The following is a 14,097-nucleotide window of genomic DNA, read 5'->3' as shown; positions in this document are numbered from 1 at the left end:
TGCTATAAATGCGACATTTAACAAATAGCCTAATTCCAATCGAGGGAAATATTTCCTAACATGGCTTCCAAATATGTTCCTTTTACGAACGATATTTTTTTGCTATTAATAAAATAAAATAGAAACACAAAATGTTTGTCATCACAATAGGCCTACATAATCATAATAACCTTTTGACTGAAGCGGAAACTAATTTCATCTCGCGTATAGGCTTGTTATTTCATTTATTTACCTTATTATTTCCCTTTAGGCCCGCAGGACTATCCGGTCAGGTTGAGAAAGAAAGCAGGTTCAGCTCTGAAGAGTGCAGACGACAGCGGCTCTGACTCGGGCAGAGACCCGCGCAGGGCCGGGGACGGAGAGCTGAGGAGGCCGGGGGAGAGGGACTGTTGCCCGGGTAAAGAAGGCGGAGATGTCCGCGTGGAGCTGCAAGGCTCCGAGCTGTGGAACAGATTCTATGAAATCGGGACTGAAATGATTATCACCAAGGCTGGCAGGTAGGCTACAAAACATGTCGTATAGGCCTATTATACAACCAACAGAAAGATAACATGACCAATCAAATAGAAAAACCGATATGATTTGCAGGTGGGTTAAATATCAAAAGCATGATGATCAATCTGCATTTTAGATGGTTCTTATTGATTCGATTTAAAACATAAATCTGTAGAGAAATAATTGAAATAGCCATATACTGTACCCTATGGAGTTATTGTAAATGAATGTGCACAGTATACATGCTAGTAATAGCTCAATTAAATGTGAAGAATTAAAACGATCTTTTTCAATAGCCTTTCATGCTTATTTGGTTAAAATGAACTGAACTTGACATTGACAGACCTCTGCTGTGTATAATTATGTGACCGGTTCACTGTTGATTGCCTCAAAAAATATATGTATATAGATCTATATAAATATATATAGATCATCTATACAACTATATAACTATATAATCATCTATATAACCTGTAAATACACCTTATTAAACATAATTGCACCATCCACTGCTAGAATGACCACAGTGCCGTATTGGGCTCATATTTCGTCTTGTAAATATGTCTGCCAGGGCTTTATATGCAGCCAATAAAGCCTACATATCACTTATGGGCCTACAGCCTGCTGTCGTCGGATTCCTTGGTATTTTTATTAGTTTTTTCGTTTCGATTCATTATGTTTGTGATATTTGTAATGTTGTATCTGTAATAGTGAGCTATAAGAGTCACATATCAGAGTGGGAGGAAAACAACTCAATAAACGGATTCTGATTTATTTCACCCATCATTTGATTGATTGAAGACTTTATTAGAAGTTCGCATAGGCCTATAGGAAAAGGTACAGTTTCATGACGGTACAGTTCACTGGTACAAGGTCTACTAAAAGGAGATCCTAGAAAAGACTAAGCTTATTTCCACAGGAAACCATTTAAGTATCTCATATAAAATCTCCGATAAATATACTGTATTGTATTTCATCGGCTGCATGTGCTCAAAAGGAAGAATATATTATTTTTGTAATTTGAACGTCTCTAGGATATTTTTGTACTGGTTAAATTGTTGTTTATTATACATGTTTGGCTGATTTCAGGAGAATGTTTCCGTCAGTGCGCGTCAAGGTGCGCAACCTGGACCCGTGCCAGCAGTATTACATCGCCATGGATGTTATGCCCGTGGACTCCAAACGATATAGGTGTGTGTGTGTGTGTGTGTGTGTGTGTGTGTGTGTGTGTGTGTGTGTGTGTGTGTGTGTGTTTGTGTGTACTAACACACAACAATGCTTCTTACTTATAGGCCTAGTACTTCCTATGTCAAAGTATCAATACTACAGTAAGGAATTCAAAATTTACTTGAGTAAAAGTAGGCTACAAACGTATTGGTATCAAAATGTACTTAAAGTACCAAAAGTAAAAGCAGTCATTATGCAGAATGTCCCATTTCAAGTTTTCAAATGTATTAAAATCATTTGAAAATAGCAGATCTACAAGCTCAGCTCACAATGCCTCGCATTGCCATGCATTGTTTGTGAGCTTGTAGATCTGCTATTTTCAAATGGCCGAAATGTATAGGCTATGCTGAAGTGGTTAATGTATGTTTTGTGGTGATATCATGATAAACTAAATCTAATAAAGTCTTCAAATAATTATAGTGGAGTAAATAGCCATTGGATCCAATATAGTGGAGTAGAAGTAAAATATTGGAAATCGGAAATGCTAAAGTAAACAACTCAAAAGTTAACAGTAAATACACGCTTACCTTGCACCACTGCATGCATGTATGGTCATTAAACTGTCGCACCGCATGTTGCCAGGTACGTGTACCACAGCTCGCAGTGGATGGTAGCAGGGAACACGGACCACTCGTGCATCTCCCCACGGCTCTACGTGCACCCGGACTCCCCGTGCGCCGGAGAGACGTGGATGCGACAGGTCATCAGCTTTGACCGGGTCAAGCTCACCAACAACGAGATGGACGACAAGGGTCACGTATGTTGTGACATTCAGACATCAGTCATCTGATTTTTATTGGCTGTTTCCTTTCTTTTCTTCTTTTTTTTTAAAGTCAAATCCTCAGTGTTCATCTAATTCCAGGGGACTTTATACCAGTGGTTCTCAACCTGTGGGTTGGGACCCCCAGGGGGGTCCCCAAATTATTTTGGGGGGGGTCCCCAGATGATTAGCTTAATGTGCAACATTGTTTTCTCACTCAACAGTAAAACAAACCAACATAAAGTTTAAGTGTATAGAGGGTATCTGGACATTTCTAAGGTGATAATTTAAGGGCTTTTTAATCACTCTAAAATGGCAAATTAAACATTGGCCAAATGTCAAATATTAGAGGCAGAAATTGTGAAAATAGCTGATCTACAGCATTCTCACAACGCCTCGCAAATGTAGATCTGCTATTTTCACAACAGAATCGTGTTATAGAAAATAACTCTTAATGTTCGTATAGGGTGGGGGATCCCCAGTTAAAATATGATTATTTTGGGGGTCGCGGCCTGAAAAGGTTGAGAACCATGCACTAGTTTATACAATGCATACTTTCACATTGGGGATTTGTATGTGTTAATATGACAATTTATAATAATAACAATCTTTTTTTATAATTGATATTGCACTTTTCATATGGTGATTTACATACCATAAATTCACAAGACATGAATTGAATGCAATATAAGATTCATGAAAATGTTAAATATATCTAGATGACAAAATCCATTTGGTCATAGAAGTTGAAGGTATGAAATAAGAGAACATTTACAAGGAAGATAAAAAAAAAAAAGAGAAAATAAAAAACAACAACAACTGGACTGGATAATAGCCAATTTACATGTGTTACATTAACACAGGATTTTACAGGTTTAAAAGATAAGACCTGGTTTAGACTGAGCTCCTGCACTGTCCTTAATGTGAGCCAGTAACTTGCACAAAAAAGAAAAAACCTCAGTGTTATGCATGGATCCATTTGTTCACTCTCTCAGAGTGAAATGAATAGGCTACTCAGGATTTGACGGTGTTTAAATTAGTTATACTAGGCAATCATTTCATTTTAGAAGAGTTTAGTCACATACATACTTCAGAATTATGTTCATTTAAAACCTGAAACTAAATGCTACATACAACAGACTACAATACTTCTTTTACAAAGATGATGTAGGGGGGAAAAATGAGCATTTTGAATAGTTTCAGAGTGCATCAAACACTACAAGCCCCCAGATGATTATCTTAATGTGCAATGTTGTTTTCTCACTCAACGTGTAAACAAACCAACAAACAGTCTACAGTAAGTGTGTACAGGATATCTGCACATTTCTAAAGTGTCAAATTATGGACTTTTAAAACCTTTTTCGATACCTCTAAAATTAAAAAATAAATTCAAATAAAATAAGACCATTACTGCGTCAAAAGTGATCAACAAACTACTGGCAACAAATGGTCAAACATTGGGCAAATCGTCAAATAAAAAAATAGACATTCTAGATTGTCTATTTTCACAATAATATGTAACTCTTTTAACCAGTCAACACAAAATATAAAGTCTCAACTCAAATCCAGCTTGTCAGGGTGGGGGCGTCCCCAGTTCAAATATGATTATGTTGGGGTGGTCGCGGCCAGAGAAAGTTGAGAAGAACCATCGCTCTAGTCAGTGATTAGCAGAAAAAGAGAAGGTTTGTATCAATGCAACGCATGAGAAACTGCTGTGTTTTCTGTTGCACGGTAGAACGAGCAACCAAACACACACTGTCCGGCCATTATGATCTGCAATGGAACGGATGAGTCCTGTCCAACACTGTGAACAGAAGAAAAACACACACACAACTGGAACAGATGTCAGGACAGCACACCACAAAAGCACCCTGCAAGAAAAACATTGGCTCGCAGCATGAATTCCTCCTCAACTGCACCGTACAAAATTCTTAGTCTTAATGTAAACCCTGAAGATTTTCTGGAGTTAAATGAACACTGAGGACTTTACGTGTGTAATTCACTGTATTATTTAGAGTAAGCTGTTGTGGGGAGTAGCTGCAGTGTAATGGTTTTAGGATGTATGAAGATTGACCGCGTTCTGTGTGAGAGCATGAGGATGAGTCTTAAGGTTGGCAACTCGTTGTTTATTGTTTGCTCTAATGTGATAAAGGCACTTTGAGAGAACTAGAAGAGAGGCGAGGGTTTGTGTGTAAGGGGTTATCGTTATTGTGTTTGTAAAATAAATACAGATTAAGAATGACGTTTTGCAACAGATCTTGTTCAAATACTGTAACGTAAGCCGAGCAGATCAAGTTCATATTCATTATTCTTATGACAGATGGCTAACATTATCTTATGTTAGTTGTGTGGTGGTGATCACAAATCCTTCTCACATGGCTTTTCTTCGCATTTGACCGTATTCAATATATGACATGTTACTAACTACACTAATACTCACTAATGCTGATTATAAGATGGCACAATTTAGGTCTACTCACTCTGTCTCAGCGGTGGGCTATCGACAGTTCATCATCAATGGCGATTCCAAGCTAATAGTCTTTCTCTTTCTTGAAAGTTAGTATGCTGAAATAGAAGCCTCTTTCAAATCCTGCCTACTGGTAGGCAGGATTCTGAACTGTCCACAGCCCAACTCAGGACAGAAATGGTGCCATTTTAAAATTAACATTAGTAAGGAGCCAAGATAGGTTCAAAATGTTGGTCCTTAACCCATTTAGAACGGGTACACATTATTGTGTATCATTATTTTATGCTTTAACTATTGAAAAATAGCAGATATACAAGCTCACAGCGCGGCACCGATCTGCTATGTTTGAAAAATTGTGAAAATTAGAATTTTGACCCGATTCTAAGTGTCTTTTGAATCCTTCTAAGTTTTTTTTAAAAAAACCTATGTTTCTACATGTCAGCAATCTGGCCAGCCATCATCAAAGAAAAGGTCCTTTTCACTTAACTGGAGCTCAGTCAGTCTGTTCTTGAGAGACTACTATGTCAGTGGTTCTCAAACCTTTTCATGTGAAGGACCTCCAAACTGAAATTTATTTGGCCACGGACCCCCATCTCAAAATATCTTCGCTTTGAAAATACATATATTCAAATATTTGCACACATTTTCACAACTTTTTCAAAAATAGCAGATCTACAAGCTTGCAGCGCGGCACTCGGTGCCGCACTGTGAGCTTGTATATCTGCTATTTTTCACTGGTTAAAGCATTCAATAATTCTAGGCCTAAATGCATCATTGATGACTTGAATATTGTTGCTGTCAGGCAGAAACCTTATATCTTTTTTGTGTGTTTTTCCCCCCGTAAATGAACACCCTACTTCAGTTCATCATACAAGAATATTGCACAAAACAGTGAAAATAGCCGATCTACAAGATAATAATACAAAAGGAATGGTTTTGGACATAGAAGGTTTCCATCCGACAGCAACAATATTAGATTTGGAGCATTAATGACCATTCATTATGAAGAAGAAAGCTTAGGTTCTCCGAAACCCGGACCCTTAATGTGACCCCTGTAGGGGGTGAATTAAAGGACTCATAAGGGTCCCATAAGGGTCCAAATGGATACAGATCCATTCTGACCCTGACAGGTCAATTCGGGTCAGTTTGTGGCCTCTCAAGATTTAAAATAACGCCTACAGTACACATTCTACTAGAGACACACTTCTGCATGGATTTGACAGTCATGTAGAAATGGACCCAAGCGGTCCTGTGCAGGGTTCAAAGGGATCCATTTTTCCTCTGGCTGTAATCCATAACTTTTATATCCTGGGATTCAAACCCAGATGAGACCAATTTTCAACTGCTCCTCCAAGACAGAAAGCTTCTGGCAGAGCTTCTTGTCAGCCAGTATAGGTGTTCTACCTCACTGTTTCCCAAACAGTGGGTCGCGACCCATTTGTGGGTTGTGAACACATTTTTATGGGTCCGTTAATTTTTAATTATTATTATTTCAATACAGTTTCAATAAACATTCCCCAAAACAGCAAAGATTTTCATGATAAATGCAATGATTTTTCCAAGTCATTTCATGAATCAATGAAACAAAAATCTAAGAAATTCCATAAATTACAAAAGAATGTTTAAGAAGTAGTGAAAATAGCCGATCTACAAGCTCACAACACGGAGCGAAGCGACTCGTTGAGAGCTTGTAGATCTGCTGTTTTCACCAGTTTGGGTCCCAGGCAAAGGTCTAATTTCGCTTTTGGGTCACATGCTAAAAAGCTTGGGAACCACTGGCCTATACCTGAAACAGAGTCAACAGTAAACATCCCAAAGGAAGAGTAGGGATAGACCACCTCTAACCACTGCAGATGGACTATACTAATTCTATTGTATTAACATACCGTACCATATAGATACAGATCGGTTAAAATAAAAAAGTTTTTAATTACAATAAGAGCCGGATTACAGCTTTAAATGAACACTTAGTATTTTACAGTATACCCTGGGGTGTCGCACCAAATTCTGGGCCCTGGGTACAAGGATTCACTGCGGGCCCCCCATGAATGTTCTTCATAGGGGAAGGGGGTTTAACCCATTTAGACTGCAGGGAACGCATTATTACGCATTATTATGTGCTTTAACTATTGAAAAATAGCAGATATACAAGCTCACAGCGCTGCACAGAGTGCTGCGCTGTGAGCTTGTAGATCTGCTATTTTTGAAAAATCCTGAAAATCTTTGAATATTTCAAATCCTTCTAAGGTTTTTTGAAAAACCTATGTTTCTATGTCAGTGCTGCTCAAACCTTTTCCTGTGAAGGACCCCCAAAATGATATGTATTTGGCCACACACCCCCATCTCAAAATATTTAGTTCCAGGGAGGGACCCCCCAGAAGCAAAATTTGAGTTACAAATGTTCGGTTAAAAAATACATATATTATTGTATATGTTTTCTTTGTATGTCTATAAAAAAGAAAATAAAGATATTGTTTAAAAAAAAAAATACATATATTCAAAGATTTGCACACATTTTCACAACTTTTCAAAAATAGCAGATCTACAAGCTCGCAGCGCGGCATTTTTCAATAGCTAAAGTATAAAATAATTAAGGCTCCTCCAACCTTGGGCCCTAGTAACGCAGTCCCACTCCCCCCCCTTGTGACGCCCCTGATGTACTGTATACCTCAGGGCGGGAGTAACACCTGCCATTCTCTCCGCTCAGGTCATCCTTCAGTCCATGCACAAGTACAAGCCTCGGGTTCACGTCATCCGCCACGACCCGCGCATGGACCTGTCCCAGATCCAGTCCCTGCCGGCCGAGGGGGTCCACAGCTTCTCCTTCCCAGAGACCGAGTTCACCACCGTCACCGCCTATCAGAACCAACAGGTAAAACCCGATTCACGCAACGCTGATAACATCATAGATGAGAAAGTCACCGTCATTAGGCCAGTCACCCTGATGAAGGCTTTGTTGCCGCAATGTGTAGGTGCAGTTTTTATTCTTGCAATGCAAGTATTTTTAAACGTTTCCGCAAGAGTTAGGGTCGGGATCCTTTAGGATTTTTAACAATTCCGGTTCCTTAATGATTCCTTAACTGTTCCCTTTTTCGAGGCCTATATTAAAAAAAAAGTAATTTTGGCCTTCATCATATTTTTTGATAAACACAAATTCAGTCATAAGTATTTCATACATATTATTGTAGTCGTTCTCAAAGTGAGGTCCAGGGACCCTCTGGGTTACTTGAGGGGTTTCCAACTGGACCCTTGCTGGTCTGTAACTTTGAGTGTACAAATGGAACCAAATGGACCTGACCCTAGCTGGTCTGTAACTTTGAGTGTACAAATGGAACCAAATGGATCCGTAGGGGTCCATTTGGTTCCATTTGTACACTCTCAGAGTTAGGGTGGTCCTTGAAATTAAAATGTTTGAGAACCACCAGTATTGTAAGAGCAGTCGTGAAGTACACAGAGACAATCTCGATAGTCTGACGTCCCATTAGTCCGACTAAGTTTAGGGTTAGGTTTAGGGTCAGCATTCACCAGCATCGGACTAATGGGACGTCGGACTAATGACACATCGGAACAACGCTACGCTCCCAAGTACACTATACAAGCTGTGACAGTGTGATAAAACCAGTTCCTCAAGTTGAATCCGGTTCCGGATCCCAACCTAGTAAAGCCTGATTTACACATAGATCGGCTACGATAATAGACGATCTGCAAGCTGAGATGAGAGACACCGTCAAACAAGAGGGCATAAACTAAGCATAACCGTCCACAGTGAGCTGTGATGGTTAGATACAGGCAGACGTACGCAGTAAAACCGTCTATTTAATGTGACACTTACAGGTCCATTTGGGTCCACTTTTACACTTTCCAAGTTAAATCGACGGATTTTACTGTGTAGATATAGGCCTAAACACTGGATTTGGATGTTAGGATCTGGAGACTGCACACTAAACATAAAGTAAATGGTGTTTAATAGCACTAAAAGTGGTTCTGTGACTCGTAATCATATAGGAAAACCTTTTTGGTGCTATGTACTCTAGCACCTATTTCTTAAAGACGCTCATTTAGGGTCACAGGCCTGATTGGGCAATTTTTTACTTCATGCGGGCTGAATCAGTTGTACCAACGCCAAGGCTGCCTCTGAACACGCGCACAGTGCATTCATACATTTTCTCTTCTCTCGTGTCACAGTCTCCGTTATAAGTATACACGTTTGACTTCACAAACGCGTAGATTTCTTATGAAGAAGATTCTCTAGCAAGCATTAATAGTAATACCAGTATTAACTTACAGTCACTGACTACAAGGAACTTGTGATGAGAATACAGTCTAGCAGCTATACTGTAGAACATGGGTCTTCAACGTTTTCAGGCCAAGGACCCCTTAGTTGAGAGAGAGATGAAGCAGGCACCCCCACAACCTTTTCATAGATTCCATAAGGTTCATTGTTTGACAGCGCAATCACCAGTGTATTTTGGATTCGTGTAAATTTGTGTTTTCAGATATTTAACCACTTGAACCGTCAATACTTAATAAACTTGACCTTTCACTCTGTACATAGTCTGCTCTTTTTCCCCTCTTTTTCACCTCTTTGCTGAAAATAGCCGATCTAAAAGCTCTGCTGCGAGGCGTGTGAGCTTGTAAATCTGCTATTTTTGGCTAAAGTTCTCAGAATATGGATACTAGGGTTCAAGTGGTTGATATAAAAAAGGAGAAAAAAAGTTTCTATCTCACAAAGATTTGGAGGACCGCCTGTAGTAACTCTGAGGACCCCCTGCTGTAGAACCTTTGTCAAATGGTGCTCTATAGAACCATTAGAGGTCTAAACTAAGGTGAAGAACAATTATGGGCTGAACAGGTTGTTTGTACCGTTCTATAGCACCTTAACCACCCCAAAGTCCCACAAAGAACTACTGATTAACCACCATTTTTTGGGTGAATGTCATGACTTATTCAAGTCTTAATGTATTGCAACATTATGCATTGTTGTTTTTGTTACTCCAAAATGTAAATAAAACGATTAATAATAGCTGCAGCAAAGTTTCTAATTTCACCATGGCAGAACCATCCAGAAAGCTGATCTCCGGTGGTTTTCAGCAACTTAATGGTGCAAAGCCTCCAACACTCTCTCAGTGTATTTATTTTATGATGATGATTCTGTCACTAAACACGGACTGGAGTGACCTCACGTTGAAAAGAGAGAGAGAGAGAGAGAGAGAGAGAGAGAGAGAGAGAGAGAGAGAGAAGGGGTTTTAATCTCCAGCTCGTGAAAGTGTTGAGGGTGACTTCGCTGTGGTCTCAGCTCAATCGTAAATTACGTTTGGCCTGACCGAGATCTCTGCTGGTTACTGAGGTTTCAGAAGGAAAGCGAAGCAGAGAGTGGAGAGTGTGTGTGTGTGTGTGTGTGTGTGTGTGTACGGGGTAGCTGACCCCACTGTTGGCAGCCATTGCTTCAGTAACAGAGCCCTCTCGAGGGACTGGCAGCTCTTTTCATCAGGGTCCGGTTTACGACCAGTGAACGTATTATTACTGAAACGCAGTAACGGCCTGTGACTGGGGCTGACTGCGGGACTCCACGGCCATTAAAGCACCATATAAAAGTCGGAGGCCTCCAAGAACTCGGCTCCAAGAACGCCTGTTTGACATGGCTGCCCGCCCTGGGTGCTGCTGGGAGATGTAGTCCCAGAGGGAGCGGTCTGCTGCCCCACGCGCTCCCATAAAGCTGAGCTCATTGTTAGCTTTACAGGTCACTGGTTGACAAGCTCTTTCTAAAGCCATGTCTGTCTGTCCCTCTCTCTCTCTCCTTCCCTCTCCCCCCGGCCAGATAACCAAGCTGAAGATCGACAGGAACCCGTTCGCCAAGGGCTTCAGAGACCCGGGGAGGAATAGGTACATAGAACCAGGCCTCAGTGCACTTCTGCACTTCAACACTTCTCACACTACAGCGAAAGACCCCCCGAGGGGATTTAAGATTCAAGTCTAAGAAATCCGATCAGCCATAAAACCTTCAACCGAGGCTGAACTGCGTGGTGCATAATTTCACACTTCTCAGAAGCAATGTTTTACATTTTTAATTACTGACATGTTATTTGGGCGATGTGTGTGTGTGTGTGTGTAGGGGCGTATTAGATGGACTGTTGGAATCGTACCCATGGAGAAGTCCTCTCAGCTTGGACTTCAAGCCGTTCACCCTGCAGCTCCAAGGTACCGTGCCGCAACACTCGCTGGTTCGAGGACAAAGTGGCGGTTCGTGTCTTTGTGACCCAAGGTTGTTTTGTCTCTCCACAGCGACCCCGGGTTCGCCAAACGGCGTCACCTCCTCCCTGAAGGGCTTTCTCCCCGTCTCCTCTCCTTCGCCTCCTCACCCGTTCTCCCTCTCGTCGCTCTCATCGTGCCAGGACGCCGGTCTGCACGCCCTCGGCCTCCCGCTCTACGGCAAGACCTCCCCTGTCTCCCCTATGACCAGCCGAGCCTTCTCCTCCTCCTTGGCGGGAGCAGACCGACTGAGGAGCTTACCTCCCCTCTCCCCGCTGACTGACCTCTCCTTTCTATCGGCGCTGCCGGGAAAGAAAGGCCCCCAGTGCAGGGGCCCGTGTCTCCCGGGGCCCGCGGGGACCTCCCCGTGCCTCGTCCCCCTGCAGGGCCCCTTCAGCCCCCGGGGGCACGGCTCGTCCCTTCTCCCTCATCTCGCCGAGGCGGCCGGGCCGTACTGTCTGTACCGCTATGCCCTCCCCCTGAGCCCCCACCTTGTGGCGCTGTCCCGTCACGCGAAGCTGGCGGAGGACGCCACGGACTGTCTCCTCCGCCCGCCTCCGTGGCACCCGACCACCAACCACTGCCTCTGACAGGCTCAACCGCATGGCCAGGGTCCCTCCGGCACGCTTGAACTCACCAGTACCCGCAGCCAAAGCTAATGTCCCACTCACAATGAAACTAATGACTGATTGCCTCTGAATGGAAACTAAAGCCAGCTAAAAGGAGTCTGCTGCTGGTGATGAGCAGAGAGCTGTGAGAGTGGGGATACGTGTTGTTTCGAAAAAATAAACCTGTAAGACCAATCCTGAAGCCTTGTTGCTAGCAACATCTCTCCACTGAGCAAAGCCAACAGGCTCACGAGTGAAAAGAAATGAACAAATGGACACGTGGAGCCTCTCACCAGCTTCACAGACCAACAGCCTTTTTGCCATTTCACAGGATGTGAAGGCGTTAACCAAAGAACATCAGCTATACGATCTGAGGTATGTGATGACGAGAGACATTTAGGAGTCGAAGCATTGACGTTAAGACTCACCGTTGGTGTCAAGAAAGCTATTTTTCTATATTTTGTAACTCTTTGTTCGGTTGATACGATGCTAATCAAAGGGATGAGTTCTTTTACATGCATATTTTGTAAGAGAAGTGAAAGAGAAACATTTTTACACAATGAATTCATATTAACACGTTGCAAGCCGCGGCAGAACCCTCTGAACAGAGGTAGCGCCGAAGAAATAAGCCATTTATTTACAAACATGTTTTAAAAAAACAAAGCCCACATGATAACAACACGTACTGGAGTGCTCGACACAGCGTACATATTCATCCTGCAGAGGTCGGCGATCTTACTTTGGCGAGGCGGAGGGGAGATCAATTCCATTCGTTTACGTGCGGCGAAGCAGGGAAAGGAGCGATAGAGAAGCGGCACCCGAACGTGATTGAAACCGCGATCCACGAACAGAGACAAAGACCAGCCATCTTGTTTGAGCTTCTTGCTGAGTTTCAACACTGGGGAGAGGATGAGGCTCCTCCTGGCCAGCCATCCATCCAGAATGTGAGTCAACGGCGTGGCCTGCTGGATATTAGGAGTATCACACCCAGCACCAGAAAATGACTGTCAGAGCATATTAACCCTTTCAGATCGCTCCAAAAAGACACAGAGAAGAATTTCCGATGTTTTTTTTTTTTTTATTATAATTTATATCAAAAGTCCGGGAATAGACGGCGTGGCTGATGGGACCCAGTAGGAAGTCCGAGGGAGTACGGCCAGGCTTAGAAGGTGTTAATATACTGTACATTGTATTTCTAAGTAAAGAAACAGAACATTACTATATGCATTGTTGTATCAGACAACGTTATTTTGAAGGATGTTCGTCCATGTTCCGGTGAAACAATCAAATCAACTTCTGTGCACCTCAGGGAATCCTGGAGCTTAATTCCCATTACAGTATATAGTCAGTGAATTCAAAATACTGTACAATAGACTGTTGTATTGTGTAGAGCCATAATGGAATGGAGCCATTATAGATTTTAAAACTGTTCAATCAATATAGCTTTTCTTTTTTACAGCGTGGCTCTGAGAGACTAGCTGTCTATTAGAGGGTTGCTCTGTGTGTGTGTGTCTGTCCCTCGTTGTGTTTGTCCGGAGCTAATCTCACAAACTGCTGGACCGCTCAGCACCAAATTCTTAGGGCACATTGCCAGTTGGTCACAGAAGTACCTCCACTAATTTCTCTTCACATATGTTTCACATATTTCTTTTAAATTATTTAACTTTAATACTTTAATGGAAGTCACTGGGGCTCAGATTGGACTGAACCCTTGCTCAACTTTGGAGTAACGCATCATAGACACGTCATAAGATGACTGACAAAACACAACAAGGTCATAAGTGGGCCTTGAGATCCACATGATTCAATTTCTGTTTCAAAGTTCTCGCTGCTGAAAAGAACACAACATTCTCCACCTACATTGCGTCAATACATCTGCCGATATTTAAGTTTCCATTGAACCAGAGAGAATCACAGGCTGTGCTCAGAACAGAAACACAAATGAAGACACTTGCGTATCTAATGACGTTAGACCCGGCAGATTAAACAAAAGAATGAAAGTTTGAAGCCTTGTGTCGGCCCATATATAGACTGACCAACCGATGAACCGCAGTGGGTTCTGGTGCCGGTGTGCCTCAGGTTGTAACGGGCCTGACAGAGCCCTGAACTCGGCTCAGCCCCGGTGTCAGGGCTGGCCACCGCTCTCTGATAACATGAGCTCATCAGGTCTGTATGATGTGAGGGGCGAGCAGTCCCGTCTCTGCCAGGATCCACACAGCCCCTTTCCATTACTACATTTTATTTCCAATAATGGGACTAATCAGAGACGCATGGAGGTGAAATGGTTACGC

General features: G+C 42.2%; 1 protein-coding gene across 1 annotated transcript; it reads left to right on the top strand.

The window, feature by feature from the left end:
* Positions 1–417: 417 nt before the first annotated feature.
* On the top strand, positions 418–11,788 carry tbx22 (T-box transcription factor 22; the record flags this gene model as incomplete). The annotated part of the gene is made up of 7 exons (XM_080745894.1): positions 418–497; positions 1,585–1,686; positions 2,305–2,479; positions 7,657–7,821; positions 10,768–10,832; positions 11,062–11,147; positions 11,232–11,788. Exons 1-7 carry the CDS (start codon positions 475–477, stop codon positions 11,786–11,788), a joined length of 1,173 nt encoding a protein of 390 aa, XP_080602020.1. The 5' UTR covers positions 418–474.
* Between the last annotated feature and the right edge of the window lie 2,309 nt (positions 11,789–14,097).

Source organism: Nannobrachium achirus (assembly GCF_963921795.1).
Source record: "Nannobrachium achirus genome assembly, chromosome: 17".
Classification (NCBI taxonomy): domain Eukaryota; kingdom Metazoa; phylum Chordata; class Actinopteri; order Myctophiformes; family Myctophidae; genus Nannobrachium; species Nannobrachium achirus.
This window is presented reverse-complemented; position numbering and strand designations above follow the sequence as displayed.